The 26,770-nt window shown below is 36.9% G+C and overlaps 1 protein-coding gene and 1 long non-coding RNA gene across 2 annotated transcripts; one reads left to right on the forward strand and one right to left on the reverse strand.

Moving 5' to 3' along the window:
- The first annotated feature begins 15,257 nt into the window (after positions 1-15,257).
- On the forward strand, positions 15,258-17,278 carry LOC139190069 (uncharacterized). The gene is made up of 4 exons (XR_011574058.1): positions 15,258-15,407; positions 15,491-15,645; positions 16,005-16,071; positions 17,067-17,278. It is a non-coding gene; the product is annotated as an uncharacterized lncRNA (long non-coding RNA).
- A 3,017-nt stretch (positions 17,279-20,295) lies between these two features.
- On the reverse strand, positions 20,296-20,937 carry LOC139189824 (phytolongin Phyl2.2-like). The gene has a single exon (XM_070809055.1). It carries the CDS (start codon positions 20,935-20,937, stop codon positions 20,296-20,298), a length of 642 nt encoding a protein of 213 aa, XP_070665156.1.
- Between the last annotated feature and the right edge of the window lie 5,833 nt (positions 20,938-26,770).

Below are 26,770 nucleotides of genomic sequence, written 5' to 3' on the forward strand. Positions count from 1 at the left end.
CTTGTAACTATAACGCTCTATGTAGTTTTGATAAAGAATTATATCAACCACCTAGAAGGTATGGTTGAGTTTCTATATCCTTAGTAGGAGCCATGCTTCCACTAATGACTTGGATAATTCTTATATGACTACATTAAAGGTCTTAGTATGACTAAAACTTGAAGTATGGTGTATGACACCATATAATTTAAATGAATGGACTTGATAAAGCAAGTCACACATTTCAAATGGAATTACTTGAGAAGGAATTCTTTTGTGTATCTTCGTTTAAATAACTTGTGTTAGCTAGAGTTGTTGATAGTCCCAAAATTGTTGAGACATCATCAATAAGCTAATGGATCTCAATGATTGTCAATGGATCCAAGACAAGTTAGTGGGAGCAATAGGCATTCAAATCAATTTAAGTGTTAAGTTTTTAAATGAATGCTAAGTTACAACAAGGCCAGTGGGAGTGATGTCATATTTTGAGCAACAAGATATGAATAAAGTCTATTTGATAGACTTGATAAAACATAGATGTTACTCAAAAATGACAAAATTGTGACACGGTCAATTTTGAAGTATAGACTTGAAATTGGACTTAAAGATATAGCAAGGCTATCTCAAGAATGTTTAATAGGGAAATTAAATCTCAAATGTTGAAGATTTGAGAAGGTGTTTTCCTATATGATAGAAAATCACTTTCATAACCCTTATAATGAATGTGTCATAAAATCACAAAAGGGACACATGTATAGACTTGTGAGATGATATCCAAAGGTGAAAAACCACATGGGTTGTCACTTTAAGATATTACTATAGCCCAGGATCAGAACCATAGCAACTGATAGAGTATTATTGCCTTTAAGAAAGGAACATCAGAGTAGAACTCTGGAAGCGTGCATTCACTTAGGTTATTAACCAAAGTGAAAATAACTCATTTTAACAAATGGAACTTCATAATGGATGAAGTACTAATCATATGAATGTATTGTTAGTATTGTACTACAATTGTCTCAAGGTTGGAGCAATGTATGTATAAAGTATACAAACGAAATATATGGCAATATATTTTTTTAGAAACTGCTTCAAAAGGTGTTTTAAATAGAAGGGGTTCTTATAGAACCAATGATTGAATCCAAACCATAAGGTCGTTAGTTGGACACTACGACGTAATGGGGTGATAGCTCAAGCCATGGAATCAAGGTCTCATCAAAGTATTTGAACACAAGAAAGAGACATCATCAAATGTTTTAGAAACATTTGATAAGTAAATCCCTTGTAAATAAAAATGATTAATACATAACCAAGTTAACCTACAAGCATAAGTTCACTCAACTAGCATCTATGAGATACACTAGTGATTGACTTTAGTGCAAGTGGGAGATTGTTGGAAATATGCCCTGAAAGTCAATCTTTGGAAGAAACCTTTCAGGACAATGAATGTGTGTATAGATGACTCTTATAAATCCAAAGGCAAAGATACTAATTAGGACTATCTCAATTAACGATATATGTCCTAAATAGTGAATCCATGGACAATGGATCGATGGAAGAAGTAATCTAATGATGTTAGACTACAGAGACCTTCTTCTCATAACCATATTCAAGTATGTCAAATTTTTTGTTAACATGCTCCATAAATGCATTTTTTTATTATTTTACATCATTTATCACTGATGTTGTTAAGAAATTAACTTTAAAAGAGCTTAATTACTTCTTTTGTTTTTCACCAATAGCCCACTTAGGGTTTTCTTAAAATGATAAATCAACTTTGTGGAGGAGTTTCAATACAAAGGCAAAATTGTGAATTTTAGAAGAATATAGATTTGAATACCCTTCCAATTTACCTAGAGATGTGCAATATATGCATGGAAAGCTAAATCAGGCCTATAAGTCATACAACGTTTTCACAACCCAAAAAAGCTTCTTTTCTATAATTTTTTCATTACCAAAGTTGAAGCCAAAAAGGAAACAGAAAGCCAATAACATGCTAAAAAGTAACCAAACTAACAAAGAGAGCTAATGGAAATAATGAAGGACGTTGCAAAGAAAGCCACGATGCCATCCCCTCACACTATCTTATCAAAACTAACTTGGAAGGCATGGAAGCTTGTCTTGGTTGAGAATTCTGACAAATGAAGATGGGGGTCTTTCAACCTTAACAGAGTTGCTCATCTTTGCACCTTGATGCGATGCCACAAAATCCATCGCAACATTAGCTGACTTTGAGACGCAAGACCAGTTGCATGCTTGGAAGGAATTCCTTAACTCCGAATACGACTGAGAATAGAGAATGCCTCCCAGTTGCCATTTTCAATATTTCCTTTCATAGATGAAATCACCTCCTTAGAATCTGACTCCACTATTATTTTAAAGAAACCCCGCTAGTGGGTAAGAAGACACCCTTCAAGGAACGCCAGGGCTTTAGGAACACACACATTTGGGGCCCAAATCTCCTTTCTTCTGACCGCAAAAAAAAATATGGCCCGCATGTTGACCAACCTTCTAACTCGCATCAACGTTGATTTTCAATCTTTGAGGATATGGGTGACTAAGGGGTTTCATTGGATTGCTTCGATGCCCTGGGACCTAAACTGCAGACTTTTTCGATCATTGCATCCAAGAAAGATGAAGTATTAAATGAGATGACATGGATGGTTTGAAGGGGCAACGCTTGTTTGTTATTGAAAACCACTTTCCACCGAGCCTTCCAAATGTAACTACACGTGAATGCAAGATGTATTAGGGTTTTCATCCTCTCCACATTACTTCCATGATCATCTTTCATCAGCTTTCCAAGGCAACATCAAAGGTGGTAATAGAGCACTTGTCAACCTGATAACCCATCAAACCCCCCTCCCCAAAAAAAACCAAACATGGTCAACTCACAGGCTGAGAAGTAGAGTGTGTTCACCAAACATGGTCATTTCAGATTGGGCATACGGGGGAACGAGCACACCGTCTTTTCTAAAAATCTAACTTTGTTGCATTCACCCTCTTTAAAGCCCTCCACATGAAGTTGTTTTTATTTAGGGGGAGCCTTCATTTTCCAAATGCATTTCCACACATAGGAGTCTATATGCAATGAAGAGGAAGGGTGTTGAATTTGCCGTCTTCTGACCTTATTATGTAGCCAATAATACTCAGACTTCATCGAATACTTTCTTTTTCTGCTAACATGCCAAATAAATCTATCCTCTCCCTTGAGATCTTCAATTGGAATATCCAAATTAGCATAATGGTCATCTGTCGACAGCATAATGGTTCATATCAAAGGTAACTTCAAAGGGATGGATAGGGGGCCCAGAGGCAATTGCTAGGATCCACATTTCCACTAGCAACTTGGTTTGATCACCACCCAAAATTTGCCAATAAGCACCATTAAGTAACAAGTCTATTCCATATAATAAGGTCGATCAAGCCCATGTGGCCCTCTCCTTCACTCTTAGCTACTCTCATAGACTCCCACTAACCAGTGGATTTTTTTTTCTTTTCTTTCTTTTTTCACCCCACTCCAAAACCTTGTGATTGCTACATTAATATCTCTATAAAGATTATCAGGGAAGCGGAAAGTATTCATCGAATAGGTAGGAACAACTTGATCGAAAACCTTTATCAAAATTTTCTTACCCATTTGGGATAGAAATTTTTGCTTTCAACCTAAATCTTTGCCATTATTCGATCCTTAACATAAGCCAAAGCCTCCATTTTCGATGTTCCGCAAAGAATTATAATGCCAAAATATTTCCCAAGGTCCTCCACTTTTATCATGCCCAAGATCTCACACAGGTCAACTCGCACATTCTCCAGAGTATTGATGCCAAAGTAGACATAGGATTTTTGCAAACGAACTTCTTGACTAAACCCTTGACAATAGGTGTCGAGAAGACGAACTATATTATGCCAGTTGATAGTGGAAGCTTTAAGGAAAACTAAAATATCTTTACAAAAAAGAATGTGATACAGAATTGGTCAATACATGCTATGTTCCATACCCTCCAGAAAACCAATATCAACAACTCTCTGGGTAAGCAGGGAAATAACTTCACTAACATCAAGAAATAAATAAGGCGAGATTGGGTAGCCTTGTCTCAGGCCTCTAGTGGGTTTAAACTTATTGCCCAGTTGATCAGTGATAAGGACAAAGAATTCTACCGTCATCACGTAACCTATCACCAATTAGATCTAACTTCTATCTAAACCCATTCTTTTCATCACACCCTCCGAAAAATCCCACTTGGTTCAATCGTAAGTCTTGTTCATGTCAATCTTGATTCTTAATTTGAATTTTTTCTTAACCTTACTAAGTTTTGAGAAACGGAAAGCCTTATGGTAATGAACATATTATCCTAGATTTATCTCCCTTCCACGAAGGTGTTCTAGCTTGGGGAGATGATATCATACAACTAGGGCTTTAGACGATTCGCTAGGATCTTGGATAAGATTTTATAAGAGTAATTGTAGAGACTAATAGGCTAGAATTGACCCACAATTTTGAGATTTGAAGAGTTGGGAATCAATACAGTATGGGTGGAATTAAGGTGCTTGGGGCTTGTCCCCCTACTCGAGAAATCCTGAACTAGGCCATTGATCTCTTCCGAGATAATATCCAAAAAGGAATGGGGAAAAACTCTTTCAAAACCACAAGGCCTAGAGCCTTTAAACACCCTACTTGGAACAAATCACACCTGATCTCTTCATTACTAATTGGCTTTGTAAAACCGTGGTTCACATTCTCGGATATTATTGGGATAACATAGTTAAGGATAGCCCCCAATCTTGCTAACCATCGGACATGAACAAGTTGATGAAATGCTCCTCCACTGTCTGCAATGTAACATTCGCCTCTTTTATCCATACCGCTTGAAAGTGGTGGTCTGGTGAAAGAACTTTGAGTTAGAATCCCCAGCCTGCATCCATTTGATTCGAGACCTAGCTAAAACTTTTTTTCTCTTTCTTTCAATTTGTTAATACACTCTATCAAGGCCTTAATATGCTCACCATGTTCCTCCCAATCATCTTGGAGACAACCCAAATAATGCATTAGATGATCAATTTCCTCCCTTCATTGGTTAAATTTTCTTCTGCTCCTTTTCATCAAATTTTCTCTAGAATAGTTTAATTCTCGTTGCCACTTCTCCAACCATCCACACCTACTTTAAATACTCCAGCTCTTTTCAACAATCTCCCTACATCCTTCTTCCGCCAGCCAAAAAGCTTCAAATCTAAACAGCTTCTTCCCTCTAAAAGCTCTTGGTTCATTATTGACAAATAACAGACAGTGGTTGGAACCCCTCACTGCACCATGAATGACAGAAGTATTTGGCCAACACTCTTGCCACATTTCGTTTAGTAGGCCTCTATCAAAGCACTTATCAACCGGACTATTATCCCGAGTACCTCGCCACGTAAATCTCGGCCCACTAAAACCTAGACCAACTAACTCCATTATTTTCATTAATTCTTGCCAAAACTGAGGACAAATGTTCGATTCCTCACTACCACTATCTTCTCGCAATCCCATAAAAACTCATTCCAGTTTCCCTTACAAAATTATGGTGAACTAATCGGCTCCAAGACCTCTATGAGCCATCATTAAAAATCCCCTTTTTGGCTTTATAAGGGTTACCATACATTCATGATGCTTGGATCCAATCACTATTACTTCCAACTCGCACATTTGTATGAATTATATTTATTTTTTTGTGAAAACTAATATCATTACCTCAATTGGGTCGTTCCAACAGAGACTTAATCCACCAGTCGCACCAATATGAGGCACCTTAAAACCATAGTTATAATCCATTCGTCATCTTACACCTTCGATTTTATGGCTTTTCATTTTTGTTTCTGGGAGAAAACCACAGAGGTTCTATGTTGTCTTATGAGCCTGTGGAGCCGTGTGTGACCCAAAACCATTCCATAGTAAGTATATCATATCTTGCGATTGTTTCAGGCCAGCTGTTACTATCCTGGGTTTCCCTACCCGCACTTCTTGCCTGTAGAGCAGCTCTTTCTGCGTTCACAATTTCTCTCAAGATAGGCCATTATATCTTCACCTTGTGTGACCGGTACCTTTTGTAGGTCATCTTCAGCAAATAAACTCCACTCAACTTCTAAGCATCGCTCCCTCAACCTCTTGAGGAACTACCCTCACCCTTCTTCGCTTTCTTCTAGCGTGATTAATAGCTACCTTTCTCCTTTTTATCTGATTTATGTTTCAATCCAACGCCCAAGAAAGTGCAAGGCTTAGCTTTCTAGTATCGCACTTTCCACAACGAGGTGGTGCATACTAAGTGATGTAAGCCTTTTATGATGACTTGGAAAGATCATTATTGTCACTCATGTTGTTGGTACCTACAAAAACAATTCAAGGAGAAATTTTTTTCATATTTTGAGCCACTACTTGCCTCTTCACTCTTCTGGTAGGCCCCCCACTACAACTATTGTTCCCTATACGATCATCCGATCATGTGTTACCCCCATTCCTCTGAGACTCTACTCTGTGGTACTTCCTTACCGCCCTAGCATGCTGGCATTCACCTTGGTTTGTCACTGCGGATTTTCTTGCATATCTCAAACTTTTTTCGTCCTGGTCCACTCTCCATAACCTATTGTACCTCCACGATTAGGCCAAGCAATCCGAGTTCATGTAGCCGATCCTCTCACACCGATAACAAAAGTCTTGGAGACGTTCATACCGAAATTTCAATCCAAGAATCAATATTCCCCGATAGTAGAAGCCAACATCCAGTGACGAAGGTATTTTTTTTGTATCAACCAAGATCCTGACCCTTAGGAATCTCTGAGCTTAAGTCATATCTTCAAACTCCACAAACTTGCCTAGTTCCCTTGCCTTTATGTTCAGATTTAAGGGAACACCCTTTATTTGGTCCCATAAAGGGATCATGTTTAGCTTCACTTCCTCCAAAGCTATGTCATTGGGTCATCTTTTCACTAAAAAGTTATGGCTCATGACTGCCCAAGAATCTTGTTCTCCATCTCTTCATCCCTGATAATAATGACGAAGTTGTTATCCTAGACCTAGTTGATTTCAACTTCCTCTGTTATCTAAGTAGTTCTTCTAGAAAGTTCTTCTAGATAGTTAGTGTGGCCCTCAAATTGTCTGTTTGTATCCACTCTGACACCTTACTTTCTCCAGGTGGTGGAGACTCTTGAAGCCTTATAAGATACGAACCCAAAGAATAGATATTGCATAAACGCCAAGTTTGCGTTGTAAACAGAGTGGAGAGTAGTTTGATTGACTTAAAATTGGGAGTAAAGATAGACAATTAATGAAAATATGGTGGTGGATGGTAACTCTTTCTGAATAAGCAACATCTCATGTAGTTAAGGATGTCTTATCTCATTACTCCCACCATAAATGGCTTGAGAAACAGAAGACAAACAATCTCGTGAGGAAGAAACTAAGTGGAACAAGGAATAAACTTAGTTGGTCTGAGGGTTTATGGGTATTAACTAGGCAAGTGGAATGAGTGAAACAAGTAGGAAATAGGAATGGAAATAGACTCTCATGACAAAGATAAGTACTCTCAAATAGTGAGAAATTACATTGTTTTGATCTCTAAGCATTCGATAGTGAAAACTACATGCAAAATGAAAAGAAAATGACGATTTCGGGTGTCTAGATTAATTTCAATGGAATAAGATTTTGATTAATTATGTCAAGGCATATGCATTACAATAAGAAGATGAGATACAACGATTTTGAAAATCAAATTAACATGGGAATGTTGTTAATGGATGACACACCCTAACCCGGAATGTCCACTAAGACTCCGAATCGAGCTGTGCTGGCCGACACCTGGAAGACGACGAAGCCATAAAGTATAGTGATGTGAAAAATATGAATAAATTTAAACCTAATAATGTCTAAAGACAAGAATGCACTGTGAGTGGGAATGAACCCATTTCACACGCGACGTCAGAGTATAAGTAAAGTACAGTAGTGTGGGTAAGGATCATACCATCAAAGGTCGCCACCTAAACTGAGATTCACCAAGAATCCTTGTCGATACAAACTTTTAGTAGCTAAAATCTGGAGGGGAGAAAAACAAAAAATGTGAGTGGGCAAAAACAAAGCTTTTTGAAATCATTTCTCTTTCCAAAAATAATAACCCCTCGCCGTAAAACCTGTATAATTTCCCAGAAAATAATAATACATACGTATTTAGAAGTCATGCTCGAGAGTAATGAAAACCAAGTATATGCCATGTCAAGTATCTCAGCAATGAAATAAGTAATCTAGGTGAAATAAATCAATATAAATGAAATGACAGCCGGAGTCACCTAACGTGACCTGTACGACTAAACCTATAGCTCAATATGCTTGCACACGAGTCGGAACCACCTATTGTGGTCTGTACGACAGGGCTGGGTGTAAATAAGTACGCTCAAGTGGTACGATCACGTGAAGGCTGTGCGAATAATCGCTGGTCACCTATGAGTTGAAACCATCTAATGTGGTCTGTACGACAAGGCTGTGCACCAAACTTGGATCCAAGATGAGCGTGCGGTGCGGGAGGTGAACATCACGTGAAGGATTGTGCCCTGGCCACGGAGGGGAGCACTAGCACCGGGGTGCAGGATAATGAGCTCTACATGCCTCTACATATAACCATAACCAACACAACCACTAACATCATACAGTACTCACCTGAAACTTACCTGGCCACCGCAGCGTCATACAATAGTTTGCATACACATACCAATGCATATAATAAAATGAAATGCAAGTATGACATGGCATTTAAAATAATTCTCTCGTTTCAAAACAGTTTCTGGGAAAATGTAAAGCATATATACGTGTGTGTGTATAGAAAATCAAAAGCCCACTTACCTAGAGTTCGCGCTACAACTTCCTAGCACAACATCGAGGTGTCACGAACGATCGGCGCCTAGAACAATTATCTAACCACATCTCAGAATCCTTATCGATAGAACATGTAACTTACATAAAATAGATCCCCCAAGGACATTCTACAATGATTTGTAACCCATTGACCAAAACTCAACCGTCGATCTTTGATCGACGGTAGGGTCCACCACCCTACGTAACTCAATCCAGAAAATCGGTACCTCGGATTTCTAATCTGTAACTTCCAAATATCCACATTATACTTCTAAAAAACATCATACTAAAGTTTCATTACGATCCAACAGTTGGATCTTCGTCAATTGCCAAAACCAAATGGCGGTCAACGTTTCATTTTATGAACTTACAAATCCAATTTCGGAAGATCCGTCGTCGGATTCCTGATCTGTAAGTTCCTATGATCCTCAAATATTATGTAATATAACATATTAAAGTTTGGTGACGATCAAACTGTCAGATTGTTGATTCATATTTTTACCAAGTAACCTATCGTAATAATTTAGGTTCAAAAGATCAACCTACGTCATACGAATATCAAAACTAAATTCAAGACATCTAATTTAGCCTAAAAATAGCATCAACGACTCTCTGGCCACGTGACACACCCCGACCCGAAATGTCCACTAGGACTCCGAATCGAGCTGTGCTGGCCGACACCTGGAAGGTGACGAAGCCATAAAGTGTGATGACGTGGAAAATTGTGAATAAATTTAAACCTAAGAGTGCCTAAATACCAGAGTGCACCGGTGAGTGGGAATGAACCCACTTCACACGTGACATTAGAGCATAAGCAAGTACAGAAGAGTGAATTAAAAATTGTACCCTCGAAATAATCTCCAATACTAAGAATCACCACGAATCTTCGACGATATGGAAGCTCAGCTAATAAAACCTGGAGGGCGAAGACAAGACAAAGGTGAGTGGCCCTGCAAATATAATTTTACTAGAAACCATATAAAATATTATAACCCATCGCTAAAACACCAGTATAATTTCCAGAAAAATATCATAATTATACCACCAGACAACATCTCATCGGCAATATCAAATAATCATGTGGTTAATAACTCATACTAGTATGCAAGTCGGAGCACCTATGATGACATGTACAACTTACCCATATCTCATCACATATACTAGTTCATCACATTTTTCATCACTTAGGATAGCTTATCGTATTTTCATCACATATGCTAGCTTATCACATATTGATCACATATGTTAGCTCATCACATATTTACCACATATGCTAGCTCATCACATATTCATCACTTATTCTAGCTTATCACATATTTATTACATATGCTAGCTCGTCACATATTCATCACATATGCTAGCTCATAACATATTCATCACATATGCTAGCTTATCACATATTCATCACATATGCTAGCTCGTCACATATTCATCACATATGCTAGCTCATAACATATTCATTACATATGCTAGCTTATCACATATTCATCACATATGCTAGCTCGTCACATATTCATCACATATGCTAGCTCATAACATATTCATTACATATGCTAGCTTATCACATATTCATCACATATGCTAGCTCGTCACATATTCACCACATATGCTAGCTCATCACATATTCATCACATATGCTAGCTTATCACATATTCATCACATATGCTAGCCTATCACATATTCATCACATATGCTAGCCTATCACATATTCATCACATATGCTAGCTTATCACATATGCTAGCCTATCACATATTCATCACATATGCTAGCTCGTCACATATTCATCACATATGCTAGCTCATAACATATTCATTACATGCTTATCACATATTCATCACATATGCTAGTTTATCACATATTCATCACATATGCTAGCTCGTCACATATTCACCACATATGCTAGCTCATCACATATTCATCACATATGCTAGCTCGTAAGTCGGAGTCACCTTTAGTGACCTGTACGACTGAATCAATATCTCATCAATATGCTAGCTAGTCAATATCTCATCATCCATATCTCATCAATATACTAGCCGAAGTCACCTCACGTGACCTGTACGGCTGAGTCAATATCTCATCAACATGCTAGCCAATCAATATCTCATCAACATACTCACTACCATCACTATCATTAACATGTACTCATTTGAAGCTTACCTGGGCGTACGCGGCATCATTTAGCACTCCGAAGCATTCACAATAATTAGGTTCAAGTAATACACATATGAATATGTCATGATGCAATCTAAAACTCAACTATAACATAGTATTCCTAAAAAAAATATATATATATATATATATATATAATATGTCATAAAATGCATAATCCATAACGCCCTACTCCCGAACTACTTATTTTTGAAGATAATTATCAATGATAAGCCCAATTAGATACTAGTTTAATTAACTATCATTACTTACATTTCCTGACTTCAATTTCCTGATTCTTCATACATTAATTTATGACCAATAATTAACCACCAAATCATAAGGTTAAATCTTATATTTTCCACCAATGTCCCTCACATTACTCAATTCCCTAAACAAGGCTATTGTCTCCGTTATTTAGTCTCATTTATTATGTGGCTGCATCTAACGTCTCGTTACACTGCCTACGTACCCTAATTAGGGATCAAGCCATTCGTAGTTCACAATAATTAATTGTGGGTAACATGCATAATTCACTTTAGAAGCGTTTAAGGAACTATCAATTATATACCTATGATAAAAGGAAAAGACCCACTCACTTGGAGTCCACGCTATGATTCTCTAGCATGTGCATCGAGGTGTCTCGAATGATTAGCGCCAGCTTGGAGTTCAAATGGTGGCCGGAGGTGGCCGAAAAATGGTCTGAAATACGGCTGTACGCGGGACAACTGGTAACTCACTGGAATTTCTGGGCAACCTTACACGATGGCTATCTTGCCGTGATTTGGCCGGAAAACGCCTCGAAAGTGGTGGAGGTTGCCGGAAACTGGGCAAACTTTAAATCGTTATAACTTTCTCATTTCTCCACCAAATCACACGATCCAAACATGAAAATTCATCTACACAACATAAGGAATCAATTTATACCTGTGGCCAAGTCCAATTTATCCAAGAAAGGCTCCAATTTCACTTAAACCCGCCGAAACCCTAGAAAAGGGTGTGCTTTAATTCGACTTCTAATTGAACTCCGACGCCTCCAACACTACTTGGGCTTTGTTCCTTGGGTTGAGGGAAGTCTTTTAGTGGTGGTCATGGATGGTGAAACTTGCTGGAGCCACCGGGAAGAGGGATAAAGCCGCCCGAACACTCGTGGGTTTGTGGCGTCGAACAGGAAAAATGGGAAATAAATTGGGAAATCTAACACTACCAGGATGTAAGGCTCATCAAGGGCTTTCCATGGACACCAAGATCACCCAAAACGGAGTTTGTATAAATGAGATATGGCCAGGTTAAAAATGGTGGTTCGCGAGTTAAAAATGAACCATTTCGGGTCCCTCATTTCCCATCCTTCTCCTCCTCCTGATTGGGCAGCTCCTAACCTTTTAAAAAAATATGATTGGTGGCCACTCCCACAAGGTGGGAGTTCTAATAATTTAAATTAAACTTTAACTAACCAATTTCAAACATCTGTAACTATACCATTATAATCCGGACTTGCAAACGGCTTTCGCCTATGCGTTCGAACCAACGAGAACTATACAAATACGCCAAAAGAATAAGTCATACGTTCCTCTAGACGATGGTCAACAGAAATCAAAGTCCTCGCCTCCAGGGTATTTTCGTCAATTCACGCTTTTAAAATTTATAAAATTGTAAAATTTGGGACGGGTTGTCACACCACGCGCCACCTCACGCTTTGCCGTGGGTGGTAGTCGGCCGCCCCGACTAGCCGGAAAATTTCAACTATTTTTAAAAGTTACCAAAATTTACAGGAATAAAGATCTCAATGAGTAAGTTTTATACCTGTGGCCAAGTCTAATTTGGCTGGGAAACACCTTAATCATCCTCAATCCGCTGGAAACCTAAAAATTAGGTGTTCTTTTATTCAACTCCAAAACAACTCTGACGCTCCAACCAATGCATGGGTTTTGTTCCAGGCCTCAAGGGAAGTGGTGGTGGCTGACTGAGGTACCTTCGGATTTGGTGGATCGCCACCCCGAAGCTGTCGCACCCACCAGTGCAAAACCACTTAATTCCAAACTCAATCCTCTCAAATTTGAAGTGGAAATGGTAGAGGAGGAGTATAATTGATGATTGGGAATGATGAATCTGCCCATGTCGTCGGAAACATGGTGAAATTAACTGAAGAACCCACCGGTTGCAACCTGGGTCGCGGGTCAAAAGGGAACCTTGCCGGTTCCTCGAAGGGTATTTTCAAAATTTCACATTTTAAAATTATAAAAACCGTAGGTTTTGGGGACGGGTCGTTACAATGGATTTTAGGACAAACTTAATTACTAATTTTTATAATTTCTGTTTATTTTTCTTTTTCTTTAATAAGGGCTTAAAGTCCGTTATTGTTAGGATTTTAGGCCATCTCCAACCAAAGGGTCCAGATGGCCAGAGGGCCGAAAATAACCCGAAAACCGTCTCTAACCGAGGGCTAGGCCAAAGGGCTATGGAATCTGAGAGGGCCCCACGGAATCGGAAAGGGCCAAAGGGCTAGAGGGCTGGCCATAATTTTTTTAAATGTGTCGGATTTCCTGTCGGTTATAACCTACAGGAATACATTCTATTACTTAATACAAATGTATTACTGTTAACCGAAAGTAATACATTTATACTAAATAATACAAATGTATTCTTGTTGGTTATAATCGACAGGAATTCTTAAGAAAAAATTCAAATGCAACGGCTAGTTGACTAGCCGTTGCTTTTGAATTTTTTTTTTGTACAGTTTTATTATTATTATTTATTTACAAAATTTTTCATATAACTTCTGTTTTTTCCTATAACTTTTATTTAACAAAATTTGTTTCATATTTTTTTAAAATTCCATTTTTTCCTATAACTTCTATTTCACAAAATTTGTTTCATTTTATTTTAAATTCTTTTTTTTCCTATAACTTCTATTTCACAAAATTTGTTACATTTTATTTTAAATTCTTTTTTTTTTCGTATAACTTCTATTTCACAAAATTTGTTTCATATTTTTTTTTAAATTATATTTTTTTCCTATAACTTCCTAAGCCATTATACAACATTAAATTAAATTAAGTAACATGAAACAACATTAAACAATATGAAACAACATTAAATAACATTAACCAACATACAAACTATAACTTCCTTAGCCGTTGGATTTGAATTTAAGTTGTAGTTTTTAAATAATAAATTATGTTTGGCCTTATAGCCCTTTGGCCCTAGGTTGGAGACAGTTTTTTGTGACGGGGCTAAAACGAGCCCTCTACCCTCGGTTGGAGACGGAGGCAAATATGGCCATGTACTGTTCACTAAAATATTAATATCTTGGAGGATCTTGGAGGGCCAAAGGGCTAAAACGAGCCATCTGGCCAGCCATCGGTTGGAGATGGCCTTAGTAGGCTTTCCTTGCCTTGCGGTTTTAAAAGGAGGATTATTTCTTCTACTTAATTTAATTTTTAGTTTAATTCAAATTTTTTATATTTTCCGTTAAAGCTTCTCAATTAAAACTAGTTTCAATTTAGTTAGTGAGACTTTTAAAATCATTTCATCTTTGTGGGACGGACGATATTTGTGCTTATTTGCTATGCTATAATTTGATTTTTATTCTTGCGAGTACAAAAATTTGATACTTAATGAGACTAATTTTGGTTTAATTTTCGCAACAAAGGAGGGAGGAGTTTGTTTCGTTTTTAGGATGACACTAATCTGTGTAATCAATTTCACGAATGATATTGATTAATTAATCACTGCAGGGACTAAAATAATAACGATAATGCTAGAAAACCTAAATTTGTGGACCAAATTTTATAAGGGAGACTTTGAATGCAGTCCTTAGCTATGAATATTCTTTGATTGAAACCTTGTTGGTTTTTAATTGTTGATCGAGGTCCCTGAAATTAATGCGATCATTTATTTCTATGTACGTTACTATATTTTTTAAATTAAAAATTAGAAATTTTAGTTGTTTACATAAATGAGATTTTAAATAAAAAAACCATAATTTGTGGGATTAGAAATATTAAAATATAAATATACTATTGTGTGTGTGTGTGTGTGTATATTGTGAAAGCTCGTCCCGAGATTTTCATCGGGAAATGTGAAATGAGGAATTACCCTCGGACGTTATTTGGGGTGTGAGTTATGTTTGGCTTAATTTTGGGATTTTTGGAACCAATTAGAACTAAGATTCTTCTTAGTTTTGGTTGGTGGCTTTTTGGACCACACAAATCCCTATCATCCTCTCTCTCTCTCTCCTATCTCGTACCTCTCTTTTTCGCAGAACTCTCTCTCTCTCTCTCTCTCTCTTCCCTCACGTACGGACCACACCCAAAGACCCTTAAATTTTCACAGATTGAAGGTGTTGAAGGTACCATTGTATTCCTCATGGTGTGGCGAGTCGAGGGGTATCATTTTCAGGTAAGAAACCTTTCAATTTCACGTCAAAATATCAAACTTCGAATTTAGCATTGTTCACAAACTTTGTAATGGTTGGTTTTTAGGACAATCCAAGCTCACAGTGAGCTCTAGGAGGTTCCCACGAAGCTCGGGGACGTTCGTTTGGAAGTTTTGGACGTCGGGAAGCCCTAGTTTGAAGGTGGCCAGTTCTGGCGAAATTATCCCGACGAGTTTTCGAATGATTTGGAAGTTTTAAAAGGTATAGCCTTCTTCCTCTCAAAATTTGTGAATTTTTGGTGAAAATTTCGTGGAAAACGGTGTAGAAACGAGTGAGAAATCGGCATTTACAGGTTTGCCCAGTTTCAGGCGTCAGCGAGATTTTCAGGCATCTAGAGGTAGGGGATGATGAACGTGGGGGCGGGTAGCACTGTACCCCTCCCGGCGCGTGGGGGCACGTGCGACGATGAAAAATTATTTAAAAAATATCTCGACGTCCGTGACGTCGAGTAGGTCACTATCGTATATTCATATACCCAAATTGAGCAATGTATGAGAAGTTATTAGCTAGTTTTGCCTATGTGTTTTAAAATAATGTTTTTATAGTTTATTTGCATATAGGTGAGACTTATCTCGAGGACGAGCGTATCCACGGGCAAATCAGGGGCTACGACCATTCGACTTATCAGTGAGTGGGCTTTTGTTTTCAGTATATAATTATATAATTGATATAATTCCCAAAAATGTGTTTTAAATGAAAATATGCTTTGAAATAATATGCCAAATGCCATTATATTTTGAATATGCATTTCATGGTTGCATATATATATAATTGTGGTGCTGTGGAGGCACAGGTAAGTACAGATAAGTTACGTTTGGTATATGTGAACTACGAACGGCTTGATCCCTGTTTGGGGTACGTAAGCAGTCTAACAAAATGTTAGGTGCAGCCTTACAATATATGACATGAAATAATTGAGATATAAGTTTATTTGAAGAACTGAGTAGCGTGATAAACATGGTTGGTTGGATATATGAGATGTGACTAAGAAACGATGAGCTCATAAACCTGCACCTCGAGTGATTGCGATTTAGCCAGAGAGAGTTGGCACAAGCCTGTATATTATGTCACCTCCCACACCATATGCTCACATTGGATCCAATTTAGGTGCACAGTCTTGTTGTACAGACCACTATAGGTGGTTTCGACTCGTAGGTGACTAACGTATTATCGCACAGCTAGTATTGAGAAATTAGAATTGAGCATAACTGTATCTCACCCAAATCTTGTCGTACAGACCCCTTTTTAGTGGTTCCGACTTATGTGCAGTATATTGCCATATAGGTCATAGTAGTGACTCCGGCTAGATTGAGTTTGAGCTATGAATTCAGCCGTACAGACTACTCAGGAGTTCCGGCCAACATGTCATACTTCTATGAAATCATTATTACCTGGATTGTTACTTATTATATTTTGGCATGGCATACATATGAAAATGATTATGTGAAGCATGAATTGAATGGTTATGATGTCAGATATTTATATATGTGTATATGCTTACATCTTGATTCTGGGAAATTAATATATGTTTTACAGAGAAGGGTTAGTATGTTGATAAATGAAATGATTTTGTAAAACATTTGTTTTTACCCACTCACGTTTTCTGTTTTGCGCCCCTCCAGGTTTTAAGTAAGATTGATGTTAGTGGCTAGAGAGGACGTCGGCAGTTCTGACTTATTCTTATAAGAGTAGGACATTCCTGGTACTGTATAATTAGTACTTGTCCGACTGGACTGCACCTAGACTTTATACTCTGATTAGGAGTGTTACTGTTGTATTTAACTCCTACCACTTTCTGTTTCGAAGTGCACACTAGTAATATGGTTTTTAATTATTCGTATGTTTGCTATATTTATCGCTTCCGCACTGTGCACATTGCTATGTCACTCTCACGTGACGGCCAGCATGCCTTGACCTTGGTCGTGGTGTGTCATATACAAGCTTTTAAATATCGATATTATCGGCGATATTTTGTCGATAATATCGTTTTTTTCAGAGGACGATATTTTCATACTTATCCACTTAATTATCGTCAATATATCGACATTTTTGTCGATATTATCGCGATAATATCGAAAAATGATATTTTCAGCATTTTAATGCATTATATGGGCAACATATCCCGATATTATCGATAACATCGCGAGATCAAAACCCAGAAATACTCGAAAAATGCTAAGAAGTCTCAACAGATAACTGCACTTGATCTTAGCCAAAAGGGCCGAGCAAGGCATGCTTTTCTTAGCTTGGGAATGTGGCTTTTATAGGCCTGTTTGCTTGCTCACTGCCCTCGCATGGGCGATGTGGGATTCTAGCGATTACAGAAACCAAAACATTTTACTACGAGGGCTGGTACATGTGAACTTGTGACTCCAACTAGGTAAGAGCCAAATCTAATTTGGGGCCTTCTATCCTATATTTGTGGACAACGATCAAATGCTAAAGATTAAACAAACATAATATGTTCTACTGCTTAGCAAAAAAAGCTACAAACCATTTGCTTATCAACAAAAAAAGACAAGTCCTTGCACTAGATTTACTTTCAAATTACGTTGAGTAGCAACCTGATATATGTATTCGGACGAATTATAAAACAATTGACACACTCCTGGCTTCCAAAATTCAATTCTTTTACTTTATATAAACTTGAAAAAACATAATTGACATCCAAATTAAAGTTTAGTCTTATTCAACGTATTGATTTTCAATCGTTAATTGATATACTATAATTTGGAACTTCAACGCCTAGACGCATGCTTATGCGTAAGAAATTTAAAGTGTCAAATTCGGCACATTATTCTTCATCATTTTATTCACTTCCTTTTTTTTTTAATATCCTAAATAAAACCTCCCAATATTGTACTAATTCATTATATATAAATGATTATGGTGTGTTTAAACTTCTCTCATTAATTACTACATATTTTCTACACTCAATGTTTGCCAGCTCATTATATAATCAACTTAAATCAGTTAAATCCATCATGCAATGCATTTCCTTCCAATTTTTTGTGATAAACTAATAGATAATTGACTAAATAAACATCCTGCAAAGTTTCAATAAAAATTTCCAAGTTTTTCTTACAATTTCCGAGGTTTTTATTCAATTTTTATCGATATCGATATTATCCCGATATTTCCATTGATATTTCCGTGTTTTTGGACTACCGATATTTCCGATATCTTCGATATTTTATACCTTGGTCATATATAAACATGGGTACATTCATCAAAATTAACCAAAAAAATTATTGTATCAAAACATGGGTACATTCTTCAAAATCACAAAAAAATATATATATTAGGCTTAATAACATTAGTAAATTTCTTTGATTAAACTTGACATGGATACATTTTAAAATCAAAGAAAAAAGAATGTACCCATATAAGTTTAAAAATGGATTAGAAAAAAATTGAATAGATTTTATAAAAAAAAAAATGGTACATTTTACATTTAACAAATTGGTATATTTAAGAATGAATACATTTTAAGATTAAAAAGTTTTACATAAATGGGTACATATAGTTAGCATGGGTACATTTAGCAAAATAAAAAGTACAAATACAAAAATATATATGGGTACAAATACAAAAAAAAATTACAAATTAAAAATGGGTACAAACTAAAACTAAAAATATATGATAAAAAATTTAGTCATAAATATAAATATACTAATTGTAACATTTTTAACATTAAATGAATATATTTAGAAATAAAAAATATATATTTTATTATTGAAATAATTAATGATATTATTAATACCCAATGATCTTGATCAAAAATTGAAAAGGAATATGATTTTAATCAATGGAGTAGTAAAATGAATGATGAGAACCTAATTTCTCTATTTTATAAACTAAATGAAAGGAAAACTAATGAAAAGAGCTTGAAAACTGAAAGGAAAACTAATGAAAAGGGCTTGAAAACTTTGAGTTTTAATGATAAGGACAAAATAAAGGGTAAAGTGAATAGTACCAGGATTGACTTTTTAGTGTAAAAATGTGGTTTTTCGTTAAAGTGAACAGTACCGGGTGCTTTTCGTTAAAGTTCCCCTAAATGAAATGTAAGTTAATAATTGAATTATTGATTAGTATGCTTATTTGTTATTAGTGACGCATAAAATTCAATTGGCACGAAATGACGGTTCTGACCAAACAGGCAAGGCAGAGAAGAAAGTAAAGGGGAGGGCATGAGATAGAAAAGGAAGAGGAAAGTACGATAGCTGCGAGGTGTGATAAAAGCAGCCAGGTTGCAGTAATAAGCTCTCACTTTGTTACTCCTCCAATCCCCATGGCTGAGAAGGAGGCTGCTCTCGTCGTCGTTCCGTCCGATACTCCTCTCTGTTTGGTTGTAAGTTTTTAGGACTGAAAAATGTTGAACTAAAGAATCTTATATCTGGTTCTTGTATGTTAATGATTTTACGCTACTCCTTTTTCGGGTTCTTCACCCCTTGATTTTTTCTTTATTTTGAACAGGTCCTTGCTTTTAGGGACATTAGTCCCCAAGCTCCAACACACATTTTAATCATTCCTTAGGTTGGTTTGGTATTGCTATGCTTTGAAAAATAAAAAAAATTATTTCTGTTGTGCTGTGAGAATAAGCAGCTGTAAAATAAAGTAGCAGAGTGTTAGATAAACTTTTTTGTGAAAGTGCTTTTGGAAAAAAAAAATATTATTATAGTATTTGCTAAATTTTTATGTGAAACAACTGTGATTGTGTGAAATGACCAAAAAAAATATAATACAGAATGTTCCATTAATTTAATTTTCTTAATTACTAAATTTTCATCCATCTTCAAAGCAAAAGCACAATACAACACCGAAACACCAAAACCTCCCAAATCCGCCCATTCAACTGTCAATGCACTTGAATCCCCTGCAAACCCACAACCAAATCCCAAACAACACGGCGCAAAGAAACAAGTCAGGGATCAAAACAACCCAAACATGCCTCCTCCAAACTTGCTTGGCCTTTTGGCGGTCACCCGAATGCAAAAGACCACTCTTTTGTGTTGGCAACGGAAAATCTCTAAACCCGCCGCCATTAGCATCATCACACAGATCCACCTTCTTCTCCTTTGCAGTCACATCTTTGCAAAGATCGTCATTAACCTCCCCAGATAACCTCGTCTTCTTCTTCAACCCTTCGCTCGGATTCTTCCCAAGCAGCGGTGTCAGCACCATTTTCTTCCCTTTACTCGCACCAAAGCTTAGATTCCGACTGGCTGCCGACGAATTGGGCAAGTCCGAGGCCATTACTTTTCGAATAATCAAATCAAACTGGACTTGCAAGCAACTGGGGGCAAAATTATCCCGAACCAAGATCGACCCACTTCCACTAACATCCTCAAAACCGAATTTCAACTGGTTTAAGAACGAAAGCGCCTCGGAGTCATCGAGATCGGCATCGCAGATAGTGAAATACACAAAAGAAGTGAGATGCCAGAGCAAGGAAGAGAAGTGAGACGCGAGGGGTGAGGGTAGGATCGCCATTTGAAAACTTTCATTAAACATTACTGTTCACCCCGTTGCTATGATAAAAAGCCGGTTTTTGAAAGTAGCAAATAGCTGCTTCCCATTTCCAACTGTTTCTCAGAGCAGATTTGGAAATAAGTGCTTTGTTTTTGAGTTACCAAACACAATATTGAGCTCAACTTTATTTCATCTCAGCTTTTAAAAAAATTTAAGCTGTACCAAACCAGGGCTAAGGTAGTTGCTAGTACAGAATGAACTTTGTTTCTTTTTGTTTATGCGAATCCCGTCTCTTTCTCCCTATAGGCGATTACAGTAAGCAATAATGCTCTTTATTTAATTTCGGCTGTTATACATGTCCAGTATAGGCAAAGACTTCAGTCATCAGTGTCTTTGTTCTGCTGCAATCTTGTCCAGTTTGACGTCGCCTCTTTGCATGATTTTTCGAATGAAGTGATATTCCTCGTCTCTGTGCTGCAACTCTTGTGGTTTGTTTGATCTTTGCATTGTAGCCCCTCCCCTAGTCTTATGATGTAGCACAACAGGAGAGCTTGCACATGCTATAACTCGTAAATCTTAGAAACATTAATTTCTGGGAGCCAAACGACCATCTTTTGCATTTGAAACTGAATAGTTTTTGGTCTCCTGGTGCAATAATACCCAAAAAATGACTAGGAATCATTATTTGACCAGAATAAATTGGTGTAAAAGCTGTGGGAATTGAATGCCTACGTGGTTTAGTCAAAAGTGAAAAAGTAAGGAGGATTAAGCCTTGGTTTGGTACTGAGGTGATTTTGAAAAAAGCTGGTATAAAAAAAAGTTCGAGTTTTTTTGTGTTTGGTAAACATTCAGCTTCAACTTTTTTTCACAGTTTTTGGTGAAAAAAAACCAAAAACAAGAAGCTGCAAAACCCAGCTTTGAAAAATCGGCTTTTTTTCATATCTGTTTTACATAAAATTTTACCAAACACTATAATACTACTTTTTTTTTCAAAGGCATTTTTACAAAAAAGTTTACCAAACATCCTGCTACTTTATTTCACAGCTACTTATTCTCACAGCACAGCAGAAGCAGTTTTTTTTCAAAGCACAGCAATACCAAACCAACCCTAAAAATAGTGGTACTGCAAAAAAAATTTATTGTTGGATGACATGGTTTTCAACATGCATTAATTTCCCTTGTAGACTTTTGCACGTAAATGACTCTATATAAAGAGCATGCAGTGTATGATCAAACAACACACAAGATCAAGAATGAAAGCAATAATATCTATACCTCTCCCCTCTCTTTATATGCATCATTTGTATGACACAATTACAAAAATAAACAGTGCGATACATTGCACCCATTCCAATTCTCTCTAGCAAAGGTTTTCTCTCTCACACTCAATGTTCCCTATTTATAACACGTTATCAGCATTACTCTCCAACCAAGGGCAAAGCTACATAGGGCCAAGGAGGGACGTCCACCCCTCCGCTCGTCAGAAATAAGAACTATGCCCCTTTGCTCTTCTGAACTTTTCAGATTTCTGGGTTTGCTTGTGCAGCGGCGCGCATTGGTACGTTGATGGTTGCTGTGTTTTATTTTTTGGAGAATGAAATCAGGGAAAAAAAAAAGTTGCAGAGTGGTGGAAGTTGTGAAGAAGATGAAGGCTTGTCTATTTGATATTCCTACACCTGCACGGCGTCGTTTGGCAAAAGAAATTGGATTTCCTTCTACTAATCGTTTCTTTGCCCTTTTTCTCTTGAAATTGATTGTACTTTTTTTTTGTCAAACGATAAATTTTTATTAGATTAGATTAGAAGGAAAACTAATGAAAATGGCTTGAAAACTTTGAGTTTTAATGATAAGAACAAAATAAAGGGTAAAGTGAATAGTACCAGGATTGACTTTTTAGTGTAAAAATGTAGTTTTTCATTAAAGTGAACAGTACCGGAATCTTTTCGTTAAAGTTCCCTAGATTAGATGTTAGATTAGCCACCGACGGGGTTCGAACTCTAGTCGTCATACAAAAGCTCAATACATTTCCACTACTGTAGTAAAGGGTCACTTTCTTTAAATTGACTGTACTGACCCAGCTTTTTTTAACTCTTTTGCCCCACTCATTTGTTTACCCTTTTTTTCCCTTCTTTTCTCTTCTGACCCTACATTTTTTGTGGCTTGTTTACCCATTTATCTTTTTTATTTATTTATTCTTGTAAGTTTTATTTTTCTCTTTTAAGACACCTATCATATTTATCTTAAACTCTCACATTTTGTATAAATATAGTGTTATTCTTATGAAAAAAATATGTACATATCATTTAATAATTATTTGTACAACATATAATAAATTCATTTAAATCTGTCTAAGCTCCCGCCTAGATCGCACTTAGGCGTTAGGTCTCAGCCCACCGGCCGACTAGCTCCTAACATTTTTTTAGAATCTAATCATAGCCAATTTAAACTTCTTATAATGGATTGATGTTATTGTTTATAACTGTTTCGATGAAGAGAGCATTTTCTTTTATAAATATTGTCAAAACTTTGCTGTAACATCCTATATCGCCCAAGGGAGTGGATCATGTAAGCCTTATATGTATATTCTCATCTCTGCCTAGCACGAGGCCTTTTGGGAGCTCACTGGCTTCAAGTTCCATTGGAGCTCTGAAGTTAAGCGAGTTCGCGCGAGAGCAATCCCATGATGGATGACCCACTGGGAAGTTCTCGTGTGAGCTCCCAAAAACAAAACCGTGAGGGTGTGGCCGGGGCTCAAAGCTAACAATATCATGCTACGGTGGAGTCGAGTCCGGGATGTGGTGGGGGCCCGGGCCCGGATGTAACATTTGCACTCTTCAATGTGAAAAGCTCACTTCAATTGAACTTGCACTCTTTTGAATTTCGCCCTCCTCTCGGAAAATCATGGCCGCTACTGTCTCTAACCATAATTAGTTATCATTTCCTTTGCTGAAAAATGTTTCCCATAAATATATTAATGTTCCTTTTCCTTTTCTACCTAACCTGTTGTGTGTTTCCTCGCCAAGAGCTACTAGCACCATGCATTCTCCTATTCCGCAATTTAATAATTGATTATACTTTTTATTTCTTATTTGGTGTAACTTCTTATTACTAATCTTGTACTGCAATTTTAGATGGTGTGGTATAATCGTTTATATTGAATTGCATATGTAATTTTACTACAATTTTTTATATAGCGGTATAATCGCCCATCCTAAGCTGCATATTTAATTTTCTACTAATTGAATGGTGCGGTATAACTATATTATTTTAATGAGAGTGGTGCGGTACAATCACCTTCCTCATTATTTTCTTTCTTTTTGTTAGTAATACTCAATACTGCTGGCAGTGCCTGTGTAGTGAGTACAACTAACTACCTAATTTTTTTTTTCTTAATTAATGTCTAAATTATGTAAATTTCAAGCCTGAAGTTTCGAGTGCTTATCATTTTGGCCTGAAGATCAAAATGAAAACTTTGTAAGAACCAGAAGTTCTAATGCTACATTCCTTAAGAATCCATATTATTGCAAGTTTGCACATCTTATTTTTCTTTCAAAAAAAAAATTGGCGAACTTAGCAAAGCTTGATTTTTTTGCTCGTGATATCATGGGAAAAACTACCTTACCTGGGTTGTGAATACCTAGATCCATCTGGAGGCAGGAAATCTTACAGACGTAGGGAAACACTGTATCCTCTCAAGATCGGGCAAAAGTCATAATCTTTATTCGTCCCCACCTCGATGAAGGATTGAAAAACAAGTATCTAACAGTTGAAAACCCATTGGCTCTCTAGAATGCATTGAAGAATAGATATAATCATCGAAAAATAGTGATTCTCCCAAGAGCTCGTTATGAGTGGACACACTTGAGAATTCAGGATTTTAAAACAGTTGCTGAGTATAACTCTACAATGTTCATAATTAGCTCCCTAATGAAACTTTGTGGGATACTATCACTGAAGATGATATATTGTAAAAGACTTTCAGTATTTTTCAAGCCTCCAATATGCTCTTGCAACAGCATTATAGAGAGTAAGGCTTTACAAAGTACAACTAGCTGATATCAGTGCTTCTTGTGGATGAACAGAACAATGAGCTCTTAATGAAAAATCATCAGTCCCAACCAACTGGTCGGTGCCATTCCCAGAAGTGAATGATGCTTCCTTGAAATGAATACTACTTCCTTGAAGCAAACACCACCTCTTCTCATGGAATAATTACAAACGAGGACGTGGCTGCAAGCGAGGCCGATGAAATGAGAAGAGCAAGAATCATGGTGTCTAGTTTTACAACCAGGGTTTAAGGCATATTTCAAACTCGAGCTAAAAAAATGTAAACCACCATAAGGGTAAAACTCATATGAATAACACTCCTAGAAATCATGAAGGAGTTTGCCATAGGTGTGGTGGCAAATTTCTTGTACCGTACCCCGAAACATCTTGTAGATCTATATCAAGCCTCCATCAAAGAAAAAATGGCCGAAACCAATTTCATCAACCATGTTAATCCAATGGATATATTTGATCCAGTGGTCGATTATCAGGTCAATTGAACTCAACTCATCTGGATATTTCAGACTTTGTTGCGGAAAGGGGCGAGAATGAAGTATATCAATCCGCTTAAATCATTTTTATGTTTAATGTACTCTTGCTTCATTGTATGAACTTGTCGTTTAAAGTTTGTATTTCAATTCAATAAAAGGCGGCATTGCAATTATCTTTTATTATGAATAAATTGTTTTTAACTCTGATTATCTTACTCATAAAGGATGGATAAAAACTATGGTTGTTCTCAAAACAAAAATAATCGCAGAGATATTTGTTGCAGACAACGCAACAACGCATACAATACTTCGAAATCGAAAATATTTCACAAGCGTGATGCTTACAAAGGTAAAGGTAATAACAATATCAGACCAATCATATGTAATAGAACGCTCAGGAAAAGCCCAAGTCATGATACCAAATGGGACAATATTGTCCATACAAAATGTGTTGTACGTTACTTGATCTACAAGAAATTTGTTGAGTTGATATCCAAGTTTTAAACTACAAGTTCAAAAAATTAAAAGAAACATACATTAAACATGAAAATGATTTAATTGGGTTTGAATTATGCCTTGGACCCTAGTTGTAAAACTAAATACCATGGTTCTTACCCTTCCTATTCCATCTCCCTCGCTTGTAATTATTGCCACTTGAGGAGGTGGTGTTTGCTTCAAGTGAAGCAGAATTCACTTCTGGAAATGGCGCTGACCCAGTTGGTTCAGACTGATGATTTTTCATCAAGAACTCATTGTTCTGTTAAGCCACAAGAAGCACTAATATTAGTTGGTTGTACTCTATAAAGCCTTGCTCTCTATACTGCTGTTGCAGAAGCACATTAGAGGCATGAAAAGTACTAAAAGTCTTTTTCAGCATATCTTGCTCAGTTATAGTCTCCCACAAAGTTTCATTTGGAAACTAATTCTGAACATTGAAGAGTTATACTCAGTAACCGTCTTAAAATCCTAGATTCTCATGTGTGTCCAATCAGAACGAGTTCTTGGGAGAATCACCATTTTCTGGTGCTTATATCTATTCTTCAATGCATTCCAGAGAGCCAGCGGGTTTTCAACCGTTAGGTATTCGCTCTTTAATCCTTCATCGAGTTGGCGACAAATAAAGATCACAACTTTTGTCTGATCTTGAAAGGAGCAGTGTTTCTTTCCTTGATGGTGTCTCCAAGATTTCCTACCTCCAGATGGATCTTGGCATCCATAACCCAGGTAAGGTAGTTTTTCCCATGATATCAAGGGCACTAAAATCAAGCTTTGCTGCCATTTTTTCTTTTTGAAAGAAACATGAGATGTGTAAGAAT

The sequence above is a fragment of the Malus domestica genome, chromosome 12 (genome assembly GCF_042453785.1).
Source record: "Malus domestica chromosome 12, GDT2T_hap1".
Lineage (NCBI taxonomy): Eukaryota > Viridiplantae > Streptophyta > Magnoliopsida > Rosales > Rosaceae > Malus > Malus domestica.

Excerpts from the sequence above, each read along its gene's own strand:
- LOC139189824 (XM_070809055.1), bottom strand. The coding sequence starts at position 20,937 with ATGGCGATCCTACCCTCACCCCTCGCGTCTCACTTCTCTTCCTTGCTC.